General features: G+C 41.1%; 3 protein-coding genes across 3 annotated transcripts; 2 read left to right on the forward strand and 1 right to left on the reverse strand.

Annotated features, from left to right (window-relative positions):
* The first annotated feature begins 2328 nt into the window (after window positions 1–2328).
* Window positions 2329–3701, forward strand: LOC121680566 (putative nuclease HARBI1). Its single transcript, XM_042059981.1, has 3 exons — window positions 2329–2414; window positions 2584–3161; window positions 3256–3701. The coding sequence occupies exons 1-3, from the start codon at window positions 2329–2331 to the stop codon at window positions 3699–3701; spliced, it is 1110 nt and encodes a 369-aa protein (XP_041915915.1).
* Window positions 3702–4389: 688 nt separating this feature from the next.
* LOC121680177 lies at window positions 4390–5391 on the reverse strand. Its single transcript, XM_042059395.1, has 2 exons — window positions 5021–5391; window positions 4390–4890 (listed from the first exon to the last, which is right to left on the reverse strand). Exons 1-2 carry the CDS (start codon window positions 5342–5344, stop codon window positions 4447–4449), a joined length of 768 nt encoding a protein of 255 aa, XP_041915329.1. The 5' UTR covers window positions 5345–5391; the 3' UTR covers window positions 4390–4446.
* A 17629-nt stretch (window positions 5392–23020) lies between these two features.
* LOC121680220 (neuropeptide FF receptor 2) lies at window positions 23021–26884 on the forward strand. Its single transcript, XM_042059447.1, has 4 exons — window positions 23021–23361; window positions 23952–24051; window positions 24170–25028; window positions 26867–26884. Exons 1-4 carry the CDS (start codon window positions 23100–23102, stop codon window positions 26882–26884), a joined length of 1239 nt encoding a protein of 412 aa, XP_041915381.1. The 5' UTR covers window positions 23021–23099.
* The last annotated feature ends 899 nt before the right edge of the window (window positions 26885–27783 follow it).

Consider the following 27783-nt stretch of genomic DNA (forward strand, 5'->3'; position numbering starts at 1 on the left):
TATTAAGGTATTAATTGTCTGACAACAGTTGATACTTGATTATGGAAATAACAATAGTGTTTAGGTTACTTTAAATGTACAGTACAATAACAGAAAATACAAATTACAGTTACCTCAGACCAACAAACCACACGCACACGATTTTGGGGAGGGTCCCTTTTTTGTACCTGCAACAATACCTACCGTACACTCATTTTGTATTAAGAAGTACATCTGTTAAATTATGCCCTGTGATGTTAGTGGTGCTGAAAAGAAAATATGGTCTGTTTTCGCCCCCTACTGGGCATAAGGGTTTCTTTTGTATTGCCATAACTTGTTCATGTGATGGATTTTACTGTTTGTGTTAAGTCATTCATATAGACATTTTATTTTTTGCAAACATGAATGAATTAATTCATGTTCATTGCAAACATTCATTTCAATCAACGGTTAGAGGTAATGTAGCTGCCATATAACATTTCTTTAAAAAAAACAAAAAATATATGTATTATTTATTTGAGTTCCTGTCATCTTTCCTGACAGCTTGACACGCTATCTATAGTTTGCCATAGAAGCACAGATATCTCCTACTCTCTCCTTAATGAATCTCACAGCAGGTGTCAGGCCTCCCCTGTATGAAATGGCATATTTGAGATCTTCTCTCAAAGTGCACTTGCACTACAAAATACTGAGATGACAGCTGACGTAAGATGGCCTCGTTGATGGCCTGCGAGCAAAATCAGTCCTGTGGTGACACATCCAAGGACTGTTACGTATCTGACAGAACATCCAGGAAAGGTAAAGACCAGAATAAAGGAAATAACTTGTTCATGTGATGGATTTTACTGTTTGCGTTATGTCATTCATATAGACTTTTTATTTTTTGCAAACATGAATTAATTAATTTGTGTTCATTGCAAACATGAATTAATGAATTAATTTCAATCAATGGTGTGGACCCTCATTAGCAGCTGCCATATAACATTTCTTGATAGCTGATGTAAGCTGGCCTTATTAATGGTCTGCAAGCAAATCAGTACTGGATTCCTGTGGTGACACATCCAAGGACTGCGTATCTGGCAGAACACCCAGGAAAGGGAAAGAGCAGAATAAAGCACTTTAAGGACTAATAAAGGACTTTATTAATCAATACTCACTGTTAAAACCTTAAAAAGCAGAACTTTCACTGAATCCTACTTTGAAGGTCAGTCTTAATAAATGTAAAATAAATAAATAAATAAATAAATAAATAAATAAAAGCTGACAATATCCATTTTCAGCATGTGAGTTTGAGCTACAATATACAGAATTATTTATTTACTTTCATAAATGATGTAGGATTTGGACTACCTCTATTTTGTAATAGCTAGTATTTATACACGCTGTACACCATTGTGAAACTACAGTAGATTGTGACTGAAAATGTGAACATGAAACAGGGTAAGCTGTCCCAGCCTTAAGTGTCCTGTGGGAAGAGAGAGCTTGAATGGGTGTGTTTCATTTTAGTACGTCTTTGGTCACAAGCTTACTTTAGTATAGAGTACTTTAGTATAAGTATATATACTCTTTTGATCCCGTGAGGGAAATTTGGTCTCTGCATTTATCCCAATCCATGAATTAGTGAAACACACTTAGCACACAGTGAACACACAGTGAGGTGAAGCACACACTAATCCCGGCGCAGTGAGCTACCTGCAACAACAGCAGCACTCAGGGAGCAGTGAGGGGTTAGGTGCCTTGTTCAAGGGCACTTCAGCCGTGCCTACTGGTTGGGGTTCGAACTGGCAACCCTCCGGTTACAAGTCTGAAGCGCTAACCAGATAGATAGATAGATACTTTATTGATCCCCAGGGGAAATTCAGTAGGCCACGGCTGCCCCATAACTTGGGAATACATGTGAAATTACTTGTCTTTTAAAACATCAAGCTTCTTTACAGCCAATTTTCTGCACCAATTACAATGTGATCCCATTGAGAGAGTGCTTTGCTTTCCTCAACAATACAATGAACATGAGTTGGAATGCAATTCACCTAACTGTGCTGTATCATAGCCTACTTTAGCCTGGGGTGTAAGTCTTAAGGCTCTGGCATGCTCCTGCGTCACATTTGCGCGTGTCCAAGACGTGCGTCATTTTTGCCGTGGACGTGAAGCATACTCCAATTTCTGCTGTCCTGAATGCGCGTTAAATTGTTAAGGTTAGCGCATGCGCACTACGAATGAACTGTGATACTCTGCCCCGCCAATGGGGGGCGGTACGTTGAGCCTGAAAGTAGGACACTCCCACCAAAGAAGAAGTTAAAAGCAGGAAGACAGTTCACATTTTAGCAGGTGTGCAGTGGTACTGTCAACATGTCGACCTATGAAGAAGAAGAAGAGGAGCTGTGTTGCATGTTGCTGTTGTTGGAAGAAGAGCAACGCATGAAGAAGAGAAGAAGGTGGGATGTGCGACCACTGAACGAAGGAAGAGCCAGGGAAGGAATGTTCAACACTTATGTGCAAAAGATGCGGCTGTTAGATGAGGAGAAGCACCACGAATACTTTCGCATGTCTGCTGAAAAGTTTGATGAGCTGGTTCGTCGCATCTCTCCATTTATCGTCCACCAGAACTCACAGCACACCTGTTGGTATAGCTGAGAGACTGGCAGTCACTTTGCGCTACCTGAGTACGGGAACGTCACAGAAAGCAGTTGCAGCTGACTACATGCTGGGAACACGTACAGTGGCGAAGCTGATTCCCGAGGTGTGTCAGGCCTTATGGAAAGGTCTCCAGCCGGAGTTCGTGCCATTTCCATCTGAAGCACAATGGGCTAACATCGCTGAGGATTTCTGGCGAATTTGGAACTTCCCTCTGTGTGTAGGTGCCATCGATGGCAAACATGTCCAGATTAAAGCCCCACCAAACGCCGGCAGTGATTATTTTAATTACAAGGGGACACATTCAATTGTTCTGATGGCTACATGCGATGCTCATTATCGCTTTACAATGGTGGATGTTGGTGCATATGGTCGGGAAAGCGATGGTGGTGTCTTCAAAGAAAGTGAGTATGGAGCAAGGATCCTCGAGGGCACTTTGGGTCTACCACCTCCAGCCAAACTGCCTGGCACAGACACTCCAAGCCCCTACATGTTTGTGGCGGATGCTGCTTTTCCGCTGCATCTGAATTTGATGCGACCATACTCTGGTAAGTGCATTACAACTGCTTCATGATTTGTATATTCAACTGGATGCTGAAAAGTCTATGGGTTTTTAACACTAATGTTTTTTATGTTATGTAGGCCATAACCTTCGAGCAGATCAGAGTGTGTACAACTATCGCCACTCACGGGCTCGCCGGATCATTGAAAACGCATTTGGAATCATGGCCTCACGATGGAGGATCCTGGGCAAGCCCATTGACTGCAGTGTAAACAATGCCACTCACATTGTTAAGGCATGTGTTGCTTTACACAATTTCCTTACACGTACGGATGTTTCAAACGGTCGTCGGTACAACCCACCCAACTACGCTGACACCGAGCGACCTGATGGACAGGTGCAGCCGGGAGAGTGGCGACAAGTTGTTACTGGTGACAACGGCCTCCTAGAGGCACGGCGACTCGGTACCGCGAGGGCAGCTCGAGCAGCAATGTTGGTGCGAGACAATGTTAAGACATTTTTCCAAACCCAGCACGGTGCAGTGCCATGGCAAGATAGAGTTGTGCGCAGAGGTCTCCTCAATTGATTGTATCCTATATTGCCTTCACACCTGCCACACCAAAAAGTTCGCCTATGAAGCAAAAACCTGTAAATATGACGTGTCAATAAAAGTATAGAAGCAACTCTTTGTCTTCAGAACATGTTCATTATATGTCATATGATCACGCATTATGTCCGGGCCAGGCAAGAATGCACCTCGATCAACAAAGTGTTAATGGGGACTTTCGATGTTTTAGTTCAGTTCAGCGTTGTTCAAGAATAGGTGATAATGACTGCACCTGCAGCCGGAGGTAGTCTGAGCTACATTTCCTTTATTATTATAACGCATTATGTCCGGGCCAGGCAAGAATGCACCTCGATCAACAAAGTGTTAATGGGGACTTTCGATGTTTTAGTTCAGCGTTGTTCAAGAATAGGTGATAATGACTGCACCTGCAGCCGGAGGTAGTCTGAGCTACATTTCCTTTATTATTATGATAACGCATTATGTCCGGGCCAGGCAAGAATGCACCTCGATCAACAAAGTGTTAATGGGGACTTTCGATGATGCTTTCTGGAACAGGTGGGAATTCACCTATCTTTTCATAATTATCCCACAGGCCTATGTTCTTTATAAACCGCCTAGCTTATTTGTTCTTTCACACGGACCAACACGACAACGGATGTGAAATATAAACATGCTTTTAATAAAATAAATGTGAACAGTCCCATAATAAAAATGCTTTACAATATAAACGTCCAAGGATGATTAGGCCTAGGCTATGCTAGGTCTACTGTTCTGCTGGCTCCAGCTGGCACCGCTCGAACCACTTTTGGACCAACAGCATCAGCTCTATCTTGCACTGTCCCCTTGTCACCAGTGGCATCCTCGACAGCGTCTTGCCAATGTCGTCTGTGAATGACTTCTCCTCATTCAACATGTTGGCATCGAGCCTCTCGAGACGCGTGGTTAACGCCACTTGCACTGCCGACATCGGTGGTTCCCGCCTGCGTTTCTTTCTGTGCGCTGTTGTGGCTGCGGCTGCAGGCTGACATGGGGATGAAGAAGCAGGAGCCGGCGATTCTGTGTCAGTGGACTGTGTCAGTGGACTTGACACTGGCTCTACATCGGCACCAGGAGAGGGAGGGATGGAGCTTGCAATCGAAAGACCGGGGTCGAGTGTGGTCTCGAGTGTGGTGTCGAGCGTGCTGGTGTCCAGGGTGACACTGTCGTTCTAAAAATAAAATACAAAAAAGCATGAGACAAAATATCTTAATAACTGACGATTTGTTGTATTCCAACATAATCAGACAGAGCCATGTAAACAAAGAAATAAACAGCCAAAGTTTTAAGAATTCGCTTACCAAAGGTGGCACGTTTGACTCCGTGTCGCGGTGTTTCACGCAACTGGATAACCAGCCAAGCTGTGCAAGGACAGGGGCTCTGCTGACACTGTCACCAGCACCACCACTCCTTCCCTTGGCCTTCTTTTTTGCTTTGACAAAGTTGTCGCGCAAAACTTTCCATCGCTGCAGACATGCCTGTTCATCCTTCCCTAGCGTCTGTGCTATTTCTCTCCAGGAGTTCTGACACCGGAAAGTGTCCTTGTACTCCCGCAGGGAAGGGTCGTACAGGTGAGGGTATCTCCTCACCTCCTCTGCCAGTCTTTCGTCGTTTGCAGCATTCATCGTTGTTATGGTAACCAAGTCCCAACCAACACGTCTTCTTCTGTCTGGTTTGCTGCGTTTTAAGCGTTGTTCCTCTACCTGCTCCACCTACTGGAGGGGCGTGTTTACAGCAGTTCCATTTCACACATGCGCAGTCTACGCGTCAAAGTGACACGCGGTCTCAACTTTCGGTCGACTCAAAGACGCAACGCATGCTGTAAAAATGACGCAATTCTCGTCACACGCTCACCAGTGCCGCGTGCGCGTGACACAGACGCGGGAGCATACTTTGGGCTTTAGTATTGCCACTATTCCCACTTCATGGTTGGCCAAATAAAAGGAAATGTTTTCATGAATCTTGTTTTGAGTAAATTAACTAATTACAATAAAATGCTCCCACTGTCATTCTGAGATAAGTTTGTTGTCAATCCAACTATCAAATCCAAAGCAAACTTGCAGGCTAGAGCCAGTGTATAATAATGTAGCTGAAGCCACTCGCCACCGCCTGAGGCATTGAATTGGGCTGAATGGACGGGGAAAAGTTTTTTTTTTTTTAAATGACCTGTATGAACATGGATTCACTTTAAAAAAAGATGGCAGAGCGCGATCTTTTTTTACATGACCTTTACACTTGGTGCTGGCAAGGCACTGAACTTGGCTTCATTCAAGGATTCCAACGGTACCTCATTTATGAAAATCGGACATACGGGTCAAAAGTTACATGCACACACCTTCATATACACAGACAGCCCAGCCCAGCCCATTAGACAGTGCCAGATGGCTTAGAACTCTGCCAGGTGCAAGCTTAAACAATTAGAGCTGTGATGTCACAATCAGAATTAGAATCCTGAACATTCCGCCATTCATTTCATGGGGCCGAAAAAACGGGAATAACGCGAAAACGACAAGGGCCAGCTACACGAAAGTAACAAGCAAGCTACACCGGTTCGGGCCTGAATTTTTGGAGTTCGAACTGCGTCGATAGCTCAAACGGTCTAGGAGCAGTAGTTCGTACAAAAAGTGGGTGAACAGGAATAATAAATAAACTAGATTTGCGGTTCCGAGGAACTGCAAGAGTGGGTTTGATCAGGGGCATGGAACTCGGCCTCATCCAAGGATTCCAATGGTACCTCATTTATGAAAATCAGGCACACGGATCAAGAGTTATCTGCATTAACGCAACATCCAATAAGCTAAAACGCATAAATATCGTGGTTGCTATGCTGGTTGCTAGGGCAATCATGCTGGTTGCTATGGTGGTCACTAGGTTAGAAGGCCAGCGCCTCCTGAGAGGCCTGAAGGATCAGTTCTGAGGTTGTTGGCTGCTGGAACCGAAAAATGGACTGCATTTTCTTAAAAGACAATGTGACTGAAGTGCGGGCAAAGTTTGCACAGAAATGTACGATTTTTCCCACCCTCATCGACCTTGTCATAAAACTTGTTTAAATGATCACATGACGCCTCCTTGCTGCTTTGTCGTCTACCTCAGCCTTTCTCAAACTTCTTTGACCTGAGGCCCAGTCAAGGCATACTTTGGGGTCATAGGGCACATGAACCCACCCCCTCCTCCCACCCCCCATCAAATTGTAATGAGATCATAATTATTATTATTTTTATACTATATTGCTATGCATGCACTTCAAAACAGTCAATGTTTAAAGTGCTAAGATTGTTCACAAAAGTTTGTGAAAGCATGCACATCAGAGTACTGCTTTACTAATAGTTTCATTGTTTTTGCATTGTTGCATGATGCTTGCATGAAAAATACTTCTCAAAACAACAGCAATTATATGGGTGCCGTTGTTTTGGGATGTTTCCCTCATGCAAGCATCATACACTGATAGAGTATATATAATATATGCTATTTAATTACATTTCATTTGAATGCCTGAATGTAAGAATTCAGAAAACACAATACCAGCTTTTAACATTTCTGTTGTTTACTAGTTTATGTAAATCACATAACACGAACTGTTTACATACTACTGATAGCCCATTACTGTACACAATAATACTGTGCCCATTCATTAACATATTTTAAACATCAGGCGTCTTGTTTACACATTTAAAGCCTGTGTTGCAGGTTAACCACCACTGTTGATTAATGGGTACATAAAGCACTCAATATATGTATATCATTTTAATAAATGTCACCAAATGGTGTTAAATGCCAGTTTTTGTTGTTTTTAGCATTAGCGTTTTTTTTTAACGCAATTCGGTGATGACGTCACTTTGGGGACTCATTCATTTCAATGGACATCGCGGTTACACTTTCAACATAAAGTTTGTATATTTACACTTCGAATTTCGTCACAGCATTTATATCACAGCTACCCTATGGTCTACCAATGGTAATAACGGTGCCTGATATCAATTTATTAATTTTTCTGAATTTCAGGAGGTCTCGTTTTGGAGGGTATGTTTTACATTCATTCCAATGGGAAACGTTCGCGGTTACACTTTCAACATAAAGTTTGTATTTACACTTCGAATGTCGTTACAGCATTTATATGACAACGACCCTATGGTCTAACAAAGATAACAATGTCTTCCGATTTTAGTTTAATGCAATTTTCTGAATTTGAGAGGCCTCGTTATGAGGCTACATAATGCACCTATTCAGTTCAATGCATTATGCTTATAACGCTACGACACTTTTTTTGTTACTGTCGGTGAACAGCACCGAGTGAAAGTCAACATTTTCTTTATATCTAGTGATAGTGATCATGTCGTTAGTTCAGATAAGTAGGCTACCGGGCAAACTTAGTCAGAAGATCAGAATATAAAGCATCATGATAGCTAGCTATGGGCTAACTTTTTAGTCCCACCTGTGAGCCACCCCAGTTGTTGCAAACTTAGCTTCTAGCCACCGCCGATTAGGCTGGTCGTGTCTTCAGCATGAATATTTTCGATAACTACTGCTCGTGATTGATTGCCATTGACATCGTCAGGGTACGGCTTACCAAAGAGGGAGATAATATAGGCAAGTCGCAGTTTTGCAGGTGCTTGTGTGGGCTCAGCCGTCCCAATGGAAACTGTGGTGGAGAGCTGCAGTAACTAGGGAAGCGAGTGCATTTTGGCCGCTGGTCAGCATATGACATGATCTATCTAGCTATCTATCTACCTGTCTATATACATATCTAGGCTATCTATAGCCTATCTATTTATCTATAATCTGCGATATCTACTGCTGAACAATCCCTTACTCGTCTCTCTTTACTCTCTCTCGTTACTCTCAAGGGTCTCAAGGTGGGCTTTGGTCTGTAGCCTCCCCAAGGTGACGTAATGCAATGCGTTGTGGGGGAAAGGAGAATCACTTCAAAACCTGTGAAATAGTACCTGCTTTTTCGTATTATATTCCGTTTTGTCATACCCAACATCATCAAATACAATGGATAACAGTTTAAATGTTTATTACCAACAAGCAAATTGTGCAAATTCGTTGGGAAATGAACCCTGCAACACGGCCTTTAAACCATATTTACACTTCGAATTTCGCCTCCAAATTGTAGTAACTACATCTACGAAGTCTGAGGAAGATAACCATGTAGTCTGTTCAAAGATAAGATACATTTTGACAGAACTACAGACCTCGTGAAAGTAGTACCTAAAATGACTCCATTCACTTCATTGCAAAATCGCGGTTGGTGTGTTTACACATTAAAACCATACTAACAATTTACATTTCAACTCCACATCGTTGTAACACCATACCAAGGGTCTTAAGAAGTGAGTCAATTTTGCTGATTACGTTTTTAAAGCATTTCCATGCATTTTTAACGCTTGTCAGCTCAAAAAAAGCTGTGGCTATTGCTAACGCATTAATTTTCAATGCTTAGCATGTTAGCTAACATTAATAGGTTTGTATATGTGCTAACACTTACTTGAACGTTCCCTATTGTGGCTCGTGGGGTAGAATCTAACTTGTTGACACGTTTAACATTACTGTTGTTTACTACTTTATGTAAATCACATGACTATAATAAACTGTAACTTACTGAGAGCTAAGGTCATTCTGATTCAGAATGCCAAGTAAGTAACATCCAAACAGTGTGATGAATGGCCATCACGTAAAGCATACGACAACAGCAAATAGCTAACGTTTACGTTAGCAGTGGCGTCGTTAGACCTGGGCATTCGGGGCTATAGCCCCGGATCCTCTGGGGATAGCCCCGGATCTACGGGCCGTCAACAACAAAAACTCTAATCGTGAATGAAATAAATAGCCCTGTAGAAGAGACTTTTGTTTTTTGTGTCCATTGTGTGCATTAACAGCAGCGCAAGAAAATCTGACGTGATCTGGGAATCATTTGTTGCAAAATGTTGCAATTTCAATTCTCCTCTACGCTATTACGCATTGCTGTTTCGTGCTTCTACTAACTAGCCTTAGCGAAATAAGTGTACTGAAGGACAACTGGATATTAGAAGTTTCTTTAGAGAAAAAAAAGGGCAGAGCAGGGACAAGAAGTGGAAACTCACAGTGTGTCATCATCTCCCACAACCCAGGAGGACATTTCGATCAGCTCAGTTTCAATATATCGTGATTTACTATTGAATCGCATGCGCAGTAAATATGGTAAACCTGACCTCGTTTGAGGGGGCTTCCAAGCAATGCATGTTGGGCTTGATTTTGACAGAATGGAACTTTTTCTTTGGGCAAAAGTTTGTGATAGCCTACACAACCCAAATGCATTGCTTTCAAGGCACCCATAGCCCATTAATTGAAGGGGATGACGTCCAAATGTTTATCCCGAGACGAACGCTCACACCTGTGCACTTGACAGAGGTGCATGACGATGTTTATTCTACAGGCTATTTTAATATTTGTATGTGGTGCACTTTGGCAGAAGAGACGTTCTCCTTACACGGTCTTTAAACATCAAAATATTCAGAATGCCGTGACGTGAGTCATTACAATTGGCCTTCCTTTTCATTCTCAAAGTAGGTTAAAATTGCATGTTCATCAGCCCGATTTTCAAAATCTCTCGGGGGAGAAACCCCCGAACAAAAACGTCTCTAAGTTCTGGGCTCTAGCCCCGAATGTTTTAAATAGCTAGCGATGCCCCTGTACGTTAGCCTAACTTACTTATCGTTGACGTTGACCCGACACGTTCATAAGTTAGACCATAGACTGATAAGGACGTCCATCAAACTAAAAGGGTTCGTTCTTCATGTCTTCAATCAAATTCGTTCGAATTCCGTGTAGTTCTCAATGCTTCGGTTTACATGTAGATACCCTCATTATGCTACGGTGTAAGTGTGTTGCTATTTGGAGCCTTGGTAGCGATTTATTTTTACTCTCGTGAACGGTACTGTTTTTCTTTTTAATAAACTGCCTGTAGACTTACACAGTTCTCAATGCTTCGGTTTACATGTAGATACCCTCATTATGCTACGGTGTAAGTGTGTTGGAGCCTTGGTAGCGATTCATTTTTACTCTACGTTCAGTTCAAGCGTCGTTGTTTGGTGGGTCAGGTGATGAGCAGTCGAATCACAGCACAGCACCCAGAATGCATTGCAACACACCGTCATGAAGGGACTCATCGTTAGGTCGGCTTTAAATAGCATACAGAATCTTAAGTAATTAAGCGTTGTCTGTAAGTTCCACAGATCGTGGCAAGACAATTGTATTGATTGTCGACTTCTTGCCGGGCAATTAAGCAATATAGCACGAGTGAGAGAGGAGTTGGTCATGGATATTCCCACGGGTGTTGTTTGAGCTTGGGAGCCTCTCTGATATGTCTTCATATTTCTGTAATACACTTCCTGCAATGTATTCTGAGCCTTTTTTCATCTATAGTGAGGCCTCCGGCCTCGTGGCTACGGCCGAACAACACCCGTGGGAATATCCATGACCAATCCCACGATCACGAGTGCTATATTGCTTTTATACAACAATTCTACAACAAACTAAATAATCTGACAACACCCCATTATTGTTTAAAAATGTTAATTTCGACATCGTTCTTACGCATCAAAAAATAGTTATTTTCAATAGACAGCATCTTGGTTGCTAGGTAACCAACATTCCAGATCCCTCGTTACGGGTCTTGGTGGTTTACATGTCTTCTTGAAAGAAATGTTGTATCTTACTTACATTGAGTTGACTCTGTGGTTTAATCCACAGATGTGGTGAAGCACTGTTTCGTTATGGTTTGCTAAGAAGTAACCCATTGCTTGAAATAGTGGAGAGCTGGGAACATTGTGTCAAATCTTCGCATTGTATCGCGGAGTGATTTATTATTAGCTGTGCAAAGTCTGAGTTGAAATGTCCAGGGATATTCCAACTCATGGAACGTCTCTCGGCCAATCAGAAACAAATAAATAGTTCCATAGAACCCAATTGTTGTATAATGATAAGTAACTTAACTTGAATAATAGTGTTGCGTGGATGTGCATAATATCTGAATGAATGTGTGTTTCTCAATGTTATAATCTATACATCTGTATATATGACTACGTTTGAATGGAGCTAGCTGGGCATTGAACTGGGCTGAATGGACTGGGAAAAAAAAAAATATATATTTTAAATTACCTGAATGAACATGGATTCACTTTAAAAAATGATTTGGTGCTGGCAAGGCATTGAACTGGGCTGAATGGATTTGGAAAATATATATATATATTTTTTAATGACCTGTATGAACATCTGTATATATGACTAAGTTTGAATGGAGCTAGCTGGGCATTGAACTGGGCTGAATGGACTGGGAAAAAAATATATATATATTTTAAATGACCTGAATGAACATGGATTCACTTTAAAAAATGATTTGGTGCTGGCAAGGCATTGAACTGGGCTGAATGGATTTGGAAAATATATATATATTTTTTTTAATGACCTGTATGAACATCTGTATATATGACTAAGTTTGAATGGAGCTAGCTGGGCATTGAACTGGGCTGAATGGACTGGGAAAAAAAAAATATATATTTTAAATGACCTGAATGAACATGGATTCACTTTAAAAAATGATTTGGTGCTGGCAAGGCATTGAACTGGGCTGAATGGATTTGGAAAATATATATATATTTTTTTTTAATGACCTGTATGAACATCTGTATATATGACTAAGTTTGAATGGAGCTAGCTGGGCATTGAACTGGGCTGAATGGACTGGGAAAAAAATATAAATATATTTTAAATGACCTGAATGAACATGGATTCACTTTAAAAAATGATTTGGTGCTGGCAAGGCATTGAACTGGGCTGAATGGATTTGGAAAATATATATATATTTTTTTTAATGACCTGTATGAACATAGATTGGCTTCAAAAAAAGATGGCAGAGCGCGAATGACCTTTACAACTGGTGCTGGCAAGGCATTGAACTGTGCTGAATGGATTTGGATAATGTATATATTTTTTTTAATGACCTGTGTGAACATGGATTGGCTTTAAAAAAAGATGCGCTCTGTCATCTTTTTTACATGACCTTTACACTTGGTGCTGGCAAGGCATTGAACTTGGTTTCATTCGAGGATTCCAACGGTACCTCATTCATGAAAGTCAGACATACTGGTCAAAGTGGAGTTCAGTCAGAGACGGGCTCTGGTTCAGTTCCCGCCTGCACAGGGGCGTGTCACTGACGTATGACTTACGTTTGAACGCCTCGGTTCCACGCCAGACAAGCCGGAGTACAAAATAAACTTGGTGTACACCTTCATTAATGTTGATTTTCTCCCGACTGGAGGGTCATACTATCACGACATTCTACTGAAATAGGGAGGAGGGTTTGGAGATCATGATACCGTGTCCGAAATGTGCATCCATTGCTCAGAAAAATAAGGCTTTGACAAATTCTGGGAAATTCTTGGATTCTGCCATAGACCTCAATGTTAAAAAGAGAGCCCGATCACTGCATAAATGTGCGGGGGCGTGTACTGCTACCCTATTTGCATAAATTTCCAGGGACAGGAAATGGCCTCTCATGAAGTATCTTCGTAATCAACCATCTTTGGCCCAGCCCAGCCCATTAGAGTGCCAGATGGCTCAGAACTCTGCCAGGTGCAAGCTTAAACAATTACAGCTGTGATGTCACATTCAGAATTAGAATCCTGAACATTCCGCCATTCATTTCAATGGGGCCCACTTAAGTGGTTAGAAACCCACTTATAAATAAAGTAAACTTAGAACAATAATGGGCTTGCTCCGCATGGCTTGCTGGATCAAACCCACTAATAAGAAAACTTAAGAAGAACAATAGTGGTCTTGCTGGATCAAACCCACTAATAAAGTAAACTTAAGAAGAACAATAGTGGGCTTGCTGGATCAAACCCACTAATAAAGTAAACTTAAGAAGAACAATAGTGGTCTTGCTGGATCAAACCCACTAATTACATCTGAAAGTTTGCACAGAGCACAGAGATAGAGGATGAGCACAGCCACTCCTATTATTAGATTGTCATCAGCATTATTTTGGGACAGTGGGGTAATGTCAAGAATCAAGAATCCAGAAGTTACAGATATTTTGAAGTAACATGAAGAAGGAGCTGATAGAGTAGACCTCTATATATGGATCTTTTGTGTTTTGTGTTCTAAAACAGTAGCATATTATTTCTGTCTATCAGTGGCATGCTTATTCACTACACTAGAACAAATATATTGTGTTCACTATAGATGAAAAAAGGCTCAGAATACATAGCAGGAAGTGTATTACAGAAATATGAAGACATATCAGAGAGGCTCCCAAGCTCATGGTTTAGGCAAAAATCCATCTCTCTACAGCAGCTTAGGGTCTTTGAGTTATTCAGGGAAACATTCAAATGAAGTTTCAGCTAGCTCAATAATCACAGCATTTCACTAATGATGCCTCTCAGGCTAAAAAAAGATATAATTATCCACAGCAGCACGTCTTCTTTTTCTGGTCACTATGCAGAAATTCATTGGGTGATATTAAATCCATAGGCTGCTATACCATTTTTCATCCGTGTTGCTTTCTCATGAACCGCAGTGCCAGCAGAAGTCATTTCTTGATTTAACAATTTGTTGAGTTAAAAACTTTGTTTGATCATACAATTACATTTCTGTGGATGTTGCACTTTGACTTCAAACAATTACTCAAAGCAAGAGATGATATGATAGAGATGATATGACTGAAAGTTGGAGTTGACAGCATATGCATAGTCCTTGGGCTCTGATGCGTTCATCAGAATGCATGACCAGATTAGGATCCTCACTGGAGACACCAGATAGGAGCAGATGGGGTGAGGGAATGTGATCTCTACAGTCAAAACCACCTCAACCAGACTGTCCGTGGTGTACCTTCATGACCTTGCAATTTGACATTGCTTCAGGTGTCATTATATAATAGCAACATTCTGTGCATGTGCGTGTACTGTATAGTATGCATGCTAAGGAATAGGTGGTCTAGAACTGAGTTATTTAATATTTATGTGTGTGTGTGTGTGTGTGTGTGTAGGCTATATTCATACTGTATGTGGTGGTACTATATGTGGATGATTGTGCTGCTCCAGAACTCATAAGTAATTGAGTCATTTTTAATTTTTCAGCGGTTACCTGTCTATTCTGTTTGAACCAGGGCTGATATCTAACATATATTTTCTAATGTTTTTATGGTGAATTTCCATTGCAGTCATCCCCCTAATTTCTATTATCCAGGCATTATTCTAAATGAAACCACACACACACACACAGACAGACACACACACACACACACACACACACACACACACACACTGACATGGATGTATTGGTCAATGCATCTGGAGGTTATCACTGAAAAGTGTCGAACAATAGCACACATCAGCAGCAGAATGGTTACACAATTAGACAAATAAAGCAGGACAAGGCATATCATACATGGACCTTTGAAGTCATTGAGGCATGATCTATAGCCTTGACGAGCTTATTTCAATTCATGTCAAATCTTAAAATTTCCCTGACAACCATCACTTTCCAGTACCAGTGTCAAACACATTTAGTCAAGGATACGCTATGCAACTATTAGCTTAGAAAAATATAAGAAATCTTGAGACCATTTGCGTTTGTGTTGCATGGAACACCTGTGTATGTGGTGAAATCAGAGCTTGGCAAATATAATTGGGATTAAAATCATAGGCCTACTTGAAGGTTGAAGTATCTATCACACCAAAAAAATCTCTGATCGTTTCAATAGAAAGGTGCTTAAATGATGAATAAATCTCCTGAGAATGCATGAGGACATTTTTACCTTTAGCATAATAACATGGACACTTCTGGTGTCTCAGCTGAACAGCATGTAGGGGGCAGTGATGGTCGCGAAATGGGCCGGACGCGGGCCGGGAGTTTGAGACCCCTGCATGAGTGTATAGCCTAGTCCGTTGTTTCAGAGAGACCGTCATCACTTCACCACCTAAACTCACTAGCGTTGGAGGTCTGTCCTCATGCGGGAACAGAGTGCGCATTCACTTACATGAGGAGTTGGAGCGCGTGAAGCAGTGGGTCTTGGTGCCTGAGAGGAGGCACACCTTACATCATGTGCTACAACTAGCCTACTTAAAAAGTCTGATCTTTACATATCCGGTATTGGAAAATTCAATTATCGTCATAAAGCAAGACTTAAAACGGTAAGAAAGTCGTTCACAATTAGCTTTTTTTCTGTAGCTTTAAGAATGGTCACATTGTAAACAGTTGGGTTATAGCCTACCTCATAAAGCAATAAGAAATGATAAAATCAGAAAATCTCTCTCTCTCAAAATGCTCAGTAATCTGATGTGATGTCAGGCATAGTCTGCAAGAGTTCTATATTCATGTTGTATTTGACATGTTATGTGAATGTTCATGCTACTAGTGAAATGTGTGCAATGTGTGATGTGTGTATGTGAGGTCTAATAATGTAGGCTACCCACATGCTTTGTGTAATGTTGCTTAATGGCTTAACTCTAAAATAAAATAAAAGACAGTTGATGTCTAACACAAGCTATACAGTACATATGAAGATGTGTTTGATTTGACATAATTTCCATACTTTAGACATTAGTGGAACCTTTGTCTTCAACTGGTGAGTGGAAATACATGGCAAGCTCAAATGAGCAAATTGAAGAACTGTTTTGAATAATTGAATCAGACTGCGTTCAAAGTGGCCAAAGGCACTCTTCAGCAGCTTATGTATGAGCTTAAAGGTGTAGGTTTTTGAACATTCTAAGTTCCGCAACAATTGAAGGTTCTAAAATTCTATGTTGAATTCAATGAACCCAGATATTCTTTAGAATGTTAATTTTTAGAATTTGTTAGCTTCTTCAGCAACTTATGTATGAGCTTAAAGGTGCGATTTGTAGGATTGTTACCGAACGTTCTGTTGGCCAAAATCAAAACACTGGTGAACGTTCTGAAGACTACCAGACGCGAGCCTCTTCTGGGTTGCCAGATGTAATGAAGACTTAGCTAACGTAGTTGACCTGCAGCTGCTTTAACGTTTCTCCAACCATGACCCAGCTACACATTACGGAAACAGTGAAAACAAAAAATACCTCTCTAACCAACGTAACATATGTAGCTGAAGTTAGCGATGCAGATGAAGTTTAGCATAGGCTACCTGTTGTGGAGAACTATGGCCAGCTCTGCGTCAGTCTTGATTGTCTTCGTTTGACGAAGACGTCACCATCTCAGGAAGCTCCTCCGATGTCCACTTAATTTGTTTCTTGTTTTAATTTTGGAAATGTGCCTGCCTCTTGTAGGCGTTCATGACTACAACTGACAGCTGTTGACAGTTGGCCTTTGCTAATTTGGCAACCCAAATAGGAGGACGCGCTAGCCCATTATTAATACGCTATTCTAGAATTAATCGTTCAAAACATAAACGAAAATTCCAAGAGATTCCGCCCCGTAACTGATTTTTTTTCATGGGTTTTACGGGGTTTCACGGGTTAGAGTAATGTTGTCAAATAAGCCATTACTTCAATTCATCGTGTTTCCTCACTCTCTGACAACATATGGTGATCATTTTTGAAATGGTTATTGTTTATTTTCCATTATTTCCTACATACTGGACCTTTAAAGGTGTAGGTAATTCTTTTAAGGGTTAATTGAATCAGACTGCGTTCAAAGTGGCCAGAAGCAGAACTCTTCAGCAGCTTATGTATGAGAACAGATCCACTTCAGCGCAGTGCAAATGAATGAACCGTTTGGGAGAACTCAAAGAGAAAAGGTTAGGTTCAAATGCAAAGCTTATTTGTCACATGCACCATCAGCAGCATGGCATGCAGTGAAATGCTTGTGCAATACTCTTTAAGTAGAACAGATAGGCAAAAAATGGTAGAAATGTAAGATATCAAAAATATAAAGAGTAAGATTGAATATAATAAATATGATAAAAAAAAATATATATATATATAACACACTACAGAATATACATTATATTGCACAATGGTTAAAGTTGCAAAAGAGATTGCAGGTTGACAGGTTGAGGACCCGAATGGTCTGAGGGAAGCGCTTCCCTGAACTTAACAGGGAAAGGAGTAAATTGAAGTTGAGTTCTTTGACATGCTCTGCGCCCTGGAAATGTGTAGGATGAGCTTAAAACCTGCATCTATCGCACTTGCTTTATACACGATTAGATAGCAAGATACGGATACATTGTGACAGGTTACCAGGCTCACAGGTAATGCCCTCACTTGCTGGGTTTTAGCATTAATTTGCATATTTTACGTTAATTTATGGACATTTCAAATTTGACTACAGAAAATGAATCTTTGCAAGATCCCATCAGTGGTCTTATGCTAATTGAATTGGACATGATCATAATCTAGAGAGTTGTGAAAAGCTGTGGGTCCAAAGCTTACATTTCTCAGAGTAATTGGACCAGAAACCCATAAATAACAAATGTGATTAAATGTGAATAAATGTGTTTTCAATGCTACGTAATTCCACAATTTCCAGTGTTTCCACTCCAGAATTTACTATTTGATTGGTGAAATTTGCACAAAAAGTTGAAAACCCAACTGCAATATATACTGACTGATATTTTAACTCAGTCACTGACTGAGCCATTTGTCTCTTATGAAGTTTTTTTTGTGTTACGAGTAATGTTATCATTACTTTGAGTTTGTGCAACAACAACAAAAAAAAAACATCTTCAGTGGCATTTAGATAGGCACAGACACTAACTGGTCTTCTTCCTCTGTCTTTTTATTCTGAGAATGAAAAAGCTATTCTAGAATGGTTGCCATAGTTCACACACACACACATTATGTATGGGGATGAAAAGGTGCCTTTAGATCCAGTTTCTTTTTTGTGGTAGGCCCACACAATGAAGTGTGGACATCCAATATGAACTAGGCAGCAAAAATGTTGACCGCACAATTGAAAGTCTTTTATATTATAAACTCGCAGTCCCACAGAAAATGAAAATGTTGGACAGAGCAAAAGATTACGTTTTTTTTTTAAAACCAACAAGTGGGAATTTAGTTAAAGCCAAACAATATGATCATCATGAGCAACATACACTGATGTTTAGTTAACGGATGTACATTTCATTACAGCCTTACTCCAAAGTAAGCTTTGAAGTCCTCAAAGAATCTCCTACATTTGTGAACATAAGTATAGTATTAAGTATATATACTCTTTTGATCCCGTGAGGGAAATTTGGTCTCTGCATTTATCCCAATCCGTGAATTAGCGAAACACACACAGCACACAGTGTACAGTGAGGTGAAGCACACACTAATCCCGGCGCAGTGAGCTGCCTGCAACAGCGGCGCTCGGGGAGCAGTGAGCGGTTAGGTGCCTTGCTCAAGGGCACTTCAGCCGTGCCTACTGGTCGGGACATGAATGTCAGTTTCATGTTTGCCAGTTGACAGGTACCATTTTCTGTGGACATTCTGTTAAATAAGGGAATTCATTTGAACCCTAAAGAAAGCACATGAAAAGTAACACATTTGAAAGTTGCAGGCCTTTCATGGAAACGTGGGTTGTGTGAAGTCAGATCAACTTTTTATGTACTAATATTGAATTGATTCATCACCATCCAACATTTTGGCACATGCATGCTGAAAAAAAGATCAATGTAACAATGCAATTGAGGCAGATAATAGAGGTTTTTTATTGGAATCTGTAGGTATGTTTAAGCTGGAGAGAGGAATGTCAGTTGAATAAGGAGTGATGGCAAGCTGTTGTGTATTTCTTTTTACAGTCCTTCACTGCAGTGATATCCATTAAGTTACTGGCCAAAGCTCAGTTATTGAGCAGAGGATACAAGGATACAAGGATACAAGGAAGTTTATTGTCACATGCATATAGTTACTGGAAGTAAGAAATGCAGTGAAATTATGTCTGGTGTCAGCCTATTTGTGCATTAATGGGGGGGGGTAAAAAGTGCAGTAGAAGAGGGGTTTAGTAGATTAAGTGGCAAGGGCTGCATAAAAAAGGTGGGGGAGGATTGGGATTGGGTGGGGGGCACCAACAAGGAGCACCCAAGAGCAAGCAGAGGTCTTACTCAGAGAAAAAAGACAAAGACAATACAATATATTTGTAACTATATTTGTGCTTTATTTAGAATTTATAATTAGCAGTTTATTTGATAACTACTGTAGCCATTGCCTCAGCTGTTTTTTCACAACTAGAAAGGCATAGACAGTAAAGGGTTAAACAACCTGGGATATCAGTTAAATGAAAGATAGAAATCTCTTTCTTGGATAGGCCGAATAATCAATTAATTGGTCACTTCCATAGCACCACCTACAAAATGTCATGGGGTATGAAATTAGATATTTTGATACATTAAAACACCCATATAAAATCAGTCACATTTACAATCAGAACATTTAAAGTCAGACATACATAAAAACAGACACGTGTGAAAGCAGAAAAGTTGTGTTAAAAAGAAAGTGCTAGTGCATTGGGGTCATTCCACGTCAATTCAACCAGAGCTGGTTGAATTGACGTGGGATGACCCATTGATTTGTGTACTGCATGGTAGCATAAACACTGGTATAGTTAAAAACAGGTAGAAATGTTTAGAGAAAGTGCTGGTACATTTGTGGAGGCATTCGTTTGTACAATCCCATGGTGTTGGAGGAGAGGGCAGCAAATTGATAGTGTTCTGATAGCTTGAGGGGCTGTAGCTCCGTCCGGCAGACCTTTTGCAAATGCTCTTGAGTCTTCTTCCATATGGAAGAAGGCAAAAAGGTGGTGGGAGGGATCAGTCATGTTTGTAGGCCTTGTTGCTTCGGCTTGTCTGCAGGGACCTTCTCCATAGTAGCATAGACATTTAATGATATCTTGAGGCTAGTCAGTATCTTATGCATGCATTTGTGTGGTCTTACTTAAAACTGCACCGATTGACGTGAATAGCACGTTTCAATAGCTAAGTGAATAGCAGATTCAGTATCAGCAAATTGCAGTATTGACAGTGTTGAATCTCCTCACTTGCAATACACGCCAACTGCTTACACTTGAGTTGTCACAGAGGAGCTAAAAGATGTATTTGCCTGGCCCATCAGTATAGGAAAGCCTGTGGCACCAATGGTCTGGCACACCTCTCCTCTTCCTGCTCTTTGCCCATTAAAGGCAGCAGGTCTTATCTGGCTGTTCCAGCCAGCAGGTCTTTAGGGGCTTTTAACGTTAGTGGTAATCTGTGCACCAAGCCCTTCTGGGTGAGCTTGAGACTGTCCTCGCTAATGCCACACTACAGTGCAGTGGAGACATCCCCGATGTTTTGTGCACTGGTTGACTGATTCACATATTTTAATTGAATGTAATGTACCACTCCACAACAACTTGGGAATAAGCTGACCTTAATAGCTGATTCAGCATTCACTGCAAAACCAAGGGGTACCTGTAAAACATTAGTTCTGGGTTTACCTGAGAGAGACACCATGCAGGATGAGGAAATGTCCGTTTTTATTTGGACTCCCTAGAACTCTAAATGTCATAATCTCTCAACCCCTGTATCTTCACTGCTTTACCCCTTTGGGTGAAAGTCTTGAGCAAGAGTCCTCCCTGTCAAAATATTTCACAAGCTCTCAGATCAGCAGATATAATGTAGAGAGTAATCACATCTTAAAAATACAAGGTTGTAGATATTTCTAGGTTGTGCTGCTGGGATTTACACCTACCTACACCTTTATGCCCACTCAGCTCAGGTCAGCCAAGCACTTGCAGTATCTGAAAATTCATTTTAAATTTCACTATATAGAAAAAGATGAAATGTTATTCAGCATGGTCACACTTCAAGATCTGCTATATTGCTGTTAATGTAACACTGGAAGTAAGCAATAGGCATATATGTTTCAAAATGTAATTTATGTTTCAACCACTCTGAGAATGGTGCTATGGTAAAATACTATTAGATAGTGTCTTGTTTGCAGACAAGTGAAAATAAAAACTAACCATTCATTTCTGTCAACTCAAGGAGCATCATGGTGTTGAAGAAGGCACAACATACATTATCAAGACACCATAGTATGTAGATTATGCACCTGTAGTTCCACATGCAAAAGCCCCCACTGACAGCAAAATACCATGAAATAACAAAAGAAAATGCACAGTAACAATAAGAAAATCACAAAAAAACTAATTTATGTAACTTAAAGTGTTTAAAACGCTTGATCATTTTTATAAAATATAAAATCATGCCTAAGAAAAACAGTACAAAGCTTTGAATTGAACCTGAAGCTTTCATCAGACAATCTTTCTTTTTTTCCATGGCTTTGCAGAGGTTTTACTGAATACAGTTGAGTCTTGTTAATGTTCCCTTAAATTGGCAGTTTTGCTGTAGTTCTTGATGAACAGGTGTAATGCGAGTATTAGTATTGGTTACTAAATTTGTCAATATTTATATGATTTATATAAAACAATAGTCATTCTCTAGATCACACCTGTTTCATATAACCCTATATCCATAGGCCTGGGTCTTATAAAATTGAGTTACAGTATAGTACCATGAAATTGCCATTGTTCTTCTTTTCATGGTTGCTTGATGACTTTTGGAATGAGGTATTGATCATATGCATTGACCGGTGGAGGACCTCTGTAGTCTGATATATATAAGCTGCATAATCTATTATGACCTGCTCATTGGCTCATTCATTACCAGAGAAACTGGTTGATAGATGTATCAGTAAAAACTATATCCGAGGCCCTGGAAGACAACACATCAGAGAGAATCCAAGTGAAGTGAATTCTGATGTGATACCACTTTTGATGCCCTGGACAGTAATGTTTTACAAGATGTTTGGGGTGAGGAGGGTTTCACATAATTATAAAGTCACATTAATTACATGTAATTACCTAAAGGAGGGCAATAAGATACAGGTCTATTTTTCATTACATAGAACTGAATCTGTGTGAGTTTCGCTTGCCTCTAGCTTCTAGCATTTTATGATTGTGTAAATATATTATTTTGTAAATAAATTATTAACACTTGAACACAGTTTAAAGATTATAAAAAAGATGTCTGCACTGTCTTTAGTTCAATTAAATTTCACATCCTTTTTCTGGGTTACAAATCATAAGTCTGCACTGTCTTTAGTTCAATTAAATTTCACATCCTTTTTCTGGGTTACAAATCATAAGTCTCCAAAAAGTTGAAATGTGTTTTCTCAACTTGGAGCTAGGATCAGATGGACTCGTGATTTGGCATTGCTACATGGAGCCAAAGGAAATAGATTTGACAGAATCAAATTGTGAGGTTCTTAAATACCTTTCTATCCATCTCTGACTGACTTAATGTCTCCAGGGTCTACAATGGCGCTGCGAATTGAGCTGAATTCTACACTGTTCCCCACCACATATCTCCAGACTGGGACCTCACAGAATTACTCTGATTCTGACAGCATGGCCCATATGGACACTGTTTCAAATGTCACTTACGTGGACTTCTACCTTCACAAGCCCTCAGTGGCAGCCATCTTTATTACCTCGTACCTCCTCATCTTCCTCATGTGCATGGTGGGAAACGGAATGGTGTGCTTCATCATTTTGAGGAGCAGAAACATGCGGACTGTCACCAACCTTTTCATCCTCAACCTGGCCATCAGTGACCTGCTCGTGGGCATCTTCTGCATGCCAACCACCCTCGTTGACAATATCATTACAGGTCAGTGGCTCATATCTGATTGCAAAGCATCACTCTTTCATCTACCAGAAAACATGGAAAAATCATGAATGCATTCACTAGAACTTCTGCATCACTGAAGTATTCGCACCACAATGACGTGAAGTCATTATTTCATTGTTTCTCACGCTTGGTTGGTGAGCAGTGATATACCATCTGCCAGATCCACTGTCAGAAGGAATAGTTACACAACATCAGAGTAGCATGGCTTCATGCTGACACCACGCTGTAGCCCCTTTGAGCTTTGTGAGTTCATATAAAATTAACAACACTGGTTGCCACTTAGAGGTCATCAGAGACCTGTTGTTGTGTAAACCAGGGTTCAACTTTAGTGTCATTCTTTCATCACTTTTAGGCCCTCTTAACCTGAGGAGACCCCTTTGAAGCTGACATTTATAGACAAATACCTGTGCACACAAATACACACACTTTGCTGTAATATCACTACTGTGCCCCTTACAAGTGGATTGAAGATTTGTTTTGGATTCTCTTCACACGTTTACCCACCTACTACCATTTATACCATGTGAACCTGTAGCCATGAGCTCAGTGATTGTCCTCCTCTGTTGCAGGCTGGCCATTTGGTAGTCTATTGTGTAAGCTGAGTGGAATGGTCCAGGGCATATCGGTCTCTGCATCCGTTTTCACTCTAGTGGCCATAGCAGTGGATAGGTAAGCCCACCTAATATAAACAAACACAATTTATACTGTATCTATTTGTGGTTTTAGGTATAGTAAGTGACTAAAGCAATTCATAATACCTCTAAACTTTTATTTCTCTGTCGTTCAGGTTTCGCTGTATTGTCTATCCCTTCAGACAGAAGCTAAACATTTCAACTTCAACTTTGATCATTGTGATTATTTGGGTGCTGGCCATCGCCATCATGTGTCCATCGGGTATCATGCTTCAGGTCACCAGGGAGCATAGAGTCTCCATTCTTCTTGGCAATGGCAACGAGACACGTTCATTTTACTGGTGCCGCGAGAACTGGCCCAACCAGGAGATGCGCAAGATCTACACCACCGTCCTCTTCACCAACATCTACCTGGCACCTCTCACCCTCATCGTCATCATGTACGCCCGCATTGGCGTAACTTTGTGCCGGACGTCCGTCCCAGCTTCCCGAGGCTATTCAGGCTCGGGGGGCAGCAACAAGACCAGGCCTGAGAACAGGCAGGCGGTGTCGAGGAAGAAGAAGAGGGTGGTGAAGATGCTGCTGATCGTGGCGCTCCTCTTCATCCTCTCCTGGCTGCCGCTGTGGGCGCTGATGATGCTGAGCGACTACGCCAGCCTGACGGAGTGGCAGCACCGCGTCATCAACATCTATGTGTACCCGCTCGCCCACTGGCTCGCCTTCTTCAACAGCAGCATCAACCCGATCATCTACGGCTTCTTCAACGAGAACTTCCGCAGGGGTTTCCAGGCCGCGTTCAAATTCCAGCTCTGCTCGGCGGACCTGGAGCGTAGGAACACCTACTCGCACAGGGTCCAGGGGAACGCCGTGCTGCCGGCAAACCCGCTGATGGCCAAAGGGCCAGTGCCGGGGTCAGGGCGGAGGCAGCCCAATGGGAAGAGCCTGCGGCACAACAGCAGTGAGTCATCTGGGAGGGGCCGGGAGCAAGACCTCATCATGGAGGACCTGGAGAAGGTATGTGAGGATTAGGGATCGACCGATATGTTTTTTTCAGGGCCGATACCGATATCAATTATTACCAAAATAGGAGGCCGATAACCGATATGTAAAACCGATATGTCAGTTGTCAAAAAGGGGGGTAGATAGTAAACTAGGAAATTATGCAAACTTTTCTTTCTTCTTTTGATACACAATTGTCTATCAACTTGCATCACTTTGCAAGTGTAAATCCTGTGTATCATGTTAATCCAAGAGCTGAGTGATAGCAATTATTTTCGTGGAGTAGGCCTGCACAATGGGCTATGTGCTTGTTAAGGGACCTGTCACAAAGAGGATGCTTTGCCATCGTGTGTGTGAGTGCACGAGAGGGAGAGGGAGAGGAAGAGGTGCATGCGTGATGGCAAGTGTTACGGTTGAATAGTTTAACAAAACAGTAATAGTTCTTAGGCGATTTAAGCATGCAATTTGTGTCCATGTGTAGGCTATAAACTACACTTTTGAGAGCCTAAAAGGCACGTTAATAGCCAACTCAGGACGCGATTTTGTTCAGGTCGGATTAAATTACGGTTGGCCCTGGGTGCATGTAGTCTTTTCTGACAGTCCGTTTTAAAAAAGTAGCAATTAGACTTTTTGACGTTCGCTATCGTATAATTTAGGACTTGTCTGTAGGCTACTATGTTCGCCGAGGTGTCCCGTTATTCACAATTAACGAACGAGGCGGAGGCAGAGAACTCCCGACACGCAGCACCCGAGTTTGTGGGATAACTAGTAAACAGCATCAGTAACGTGCATCAATCGGGAATTCGCTAAATGAAGGAAGTGGGTGCTTTACTTATTGATCCGGATCAAAGAGACAATAGCTTACAAAGTGGTGTTTTTGTAACTTCAGTGTAGATGATTGTGATTCACTGCAACTTCAGCAATGTAAGGTACCTTCCTTACCTTCGAAATATAGCTCCGTAGGCTACAGCTGAAGCCCAGTCTGCCTCAGTGAGAATCCTAAACTTTGTCTGTGTTCAGTCTTCGATCCTGATTGGCTGCATTCGTGCTAACAAACAAATCAGACGGTGTAGTGGGCGGGACAATGCTCTTGACCACAGAGTAGCAAATGCAGGGAGTGAGAGACGCTTTACAGACAAAGTAGCGCGTTTCATCCTTTATCCATTTCAATATCGGCTTATCGGTGGAAAAAATGACCGATACCAATTATTATAAAAAGGCTAAATATCGGCCCTAATAATCGGCCAGGCCAATAATTGGTCGACCCCTAGTGAGGATCATATGCAGTGAAGGGGGAGTAGAGTGAGGCAGAAAGCACAGGCTCATATCATCAATTTTGTCTTTGCCCTTTTCAGCCCTGAAGTCCTGCCTCAGTGGCATTTGATCTCAGAGTAAAGAGCAGAGACCTGAATTAAAGATCTTAAAGATGCAGGCGTATTATTGCAGAGTGCAGCAGACTGCAGAATGCAAATACAGTGGAGTAGGGGGATACTGGTGCACTGATGCTGACAATAGTGATTCAGGGAATGACCTTTATCTCCATGTGCTGTTTCAGTTGTGTATTTAAGTCATAGATGTTTTTGGTAAAGGACTTTGTCTGCATGTTTTTGCACAGTGCCAACCAGTAAGGGATTTTTAGGCTTGTTTAAACCAGAGCATGTAGTCATCTAGGCAAATGATTCACAGATAATGTATCATCTAGATTTCAATTTGCTGCATAAAATTATCTGAACAAGTGTAACAAAATGAAGATGAATGTCTGAGACAGAAATAAATATCTGTATGCAGAACACTTGAGAACCTCAAAACAGCATCTCTTTATCGGTCTTTATCTCTCTCTGTCCTTCTCACAGATCATGTATGACTTGTGAGTTGGTACAAACATTTACATGTACATACAAAGTCATATAATACAAGCTTTATCCCCTGTCATGAACTGGCATGCATGAACATACAGTACCTACAGTATCTTGAGGATAACACTAGCACTTAATTCACTGTGATTTATTACAGGAATTGCATTAAACAACATGTATGTGCCCCATCCTTAACCTTTCTACCTCTGATATAACTTTTGAAATTACTTCTCAGTGAACAAAGACTATCGGACGGTAACATTGTCCCAATTAGTTTATGGAAAATGTAAAAGCTGTGGAATGTTTCAAAGGGATTGAATGTGCCTACTGAACTACCTTAATCATCAGTCAGACAGAGAAACGGCTGCACAAGGTATGTAAAGGAAAAAACCCAGGAAAGAACACGAGCTAATGGAACTGCAGAGCAAAAAGCTCGTCTCATATCAAGAGTGTCCCTGTTCGGCCCAGACATCTCCAAATGCATTCTACTTTGGGTACATGTGAGAATATGACAATGTCATGAGTCAGGGAGCATAATACAAACACGATCTGTCAAAGTCAAGGGAACTCACCCAAAAGGAGAATGAGTCATGGAACCAGTCTAAGGAGAGGAAAATGGAACTGTCTACACAAATCAGCCATTCCCCTCTGACAGACATTTTCTGCATGCCTTGGTTTCGTTTGTTTCACTCGTCCCTAAAACACGCGTTTGGGAATCTGGGAGATCTCCAACATCACTTTAAAATATCTCATTCCGTCTACAGTGTTTTTTAATTCATAATATGTCTGTGTTGTACAGCTTGGAAATGATTAAATGCTGCTAAATGTGAAATAAGAAGAATGTTTTTGAGAGATGTAAAATGTTGCATTAGTGTTTGGACTGGTGCCATGGTTTCTTTTTCCCTCTGTGTTGT

Source organism: Alosa sapidissima, chromosome 13 (genome assembly GCF_018492685.1).
Source record: "Alosa sapidissima isolate fAloSap1 chromosome 13, fAloSap1.pri, whole genome shotgun sequence".
NCBI classification, from domain to species: Eukaryota; Metazoa; Chordata; class Actinopteri; order Clupeiformes; family Clupeidae; genus Alosa; species Alosa sapidissima.

Coding starts and splice junctions, on each gene's coding strand:
- LOC121680566 (XM_042059981.1), top strand. CDS start 2,329: ATGTCGACCTATGAAGAAGAAGAAGAGGAGCTGTGTTGCATGTTGCTG. Junction 2,415..2,583: donor CGCATGAAGAAGAGAAGAAG/GTGGGATGTGCG, acceptor ATCGTCCACCAG/AACTCACAGCACACCTGTTG. Junction 3,162..3,255: donor TTTGATGCGACCATACTCTG/GTAAGTGCATTA, acceptor TATGTTATGTAG/GCCATAACCTTCGAGCAGAT.
- LOC121680177 (XM_042059395.1), bottom strand. CDS start 5,344: ATGAATGCTGCAAACGACGAAAGACTGGCAGAGGAGGTGAGGAGATAC. Junction 4,891..5,020: donor AGTCAAACGTGCCACCTTTG/GTAAGCGAATTC, acceptor TTTTATTTTTAG/AACGACAGTGTCACCCTGGA.
- LOC121680220 (XM_042059447.1), top strand. CDS start 23,100: ATGGCCCATATGGACACTGTTTCAAATGTCACTTACGTGGACTTCTAC. Junction 23,362..23,951: donor CGTTGACAATATCATTACAG/GTCAGTGGCTCA, acceptor CCTCTGTTGCAG/GCTGGCCATTTGGTAGTCTA. Junction 24,052..24,169: donor GTGGCCATAGCAGTGGATAG/GTAAGCCCACCT, acceptor TCTGTCGTTCAG/GTTTCGCTGTATTGTCTATC.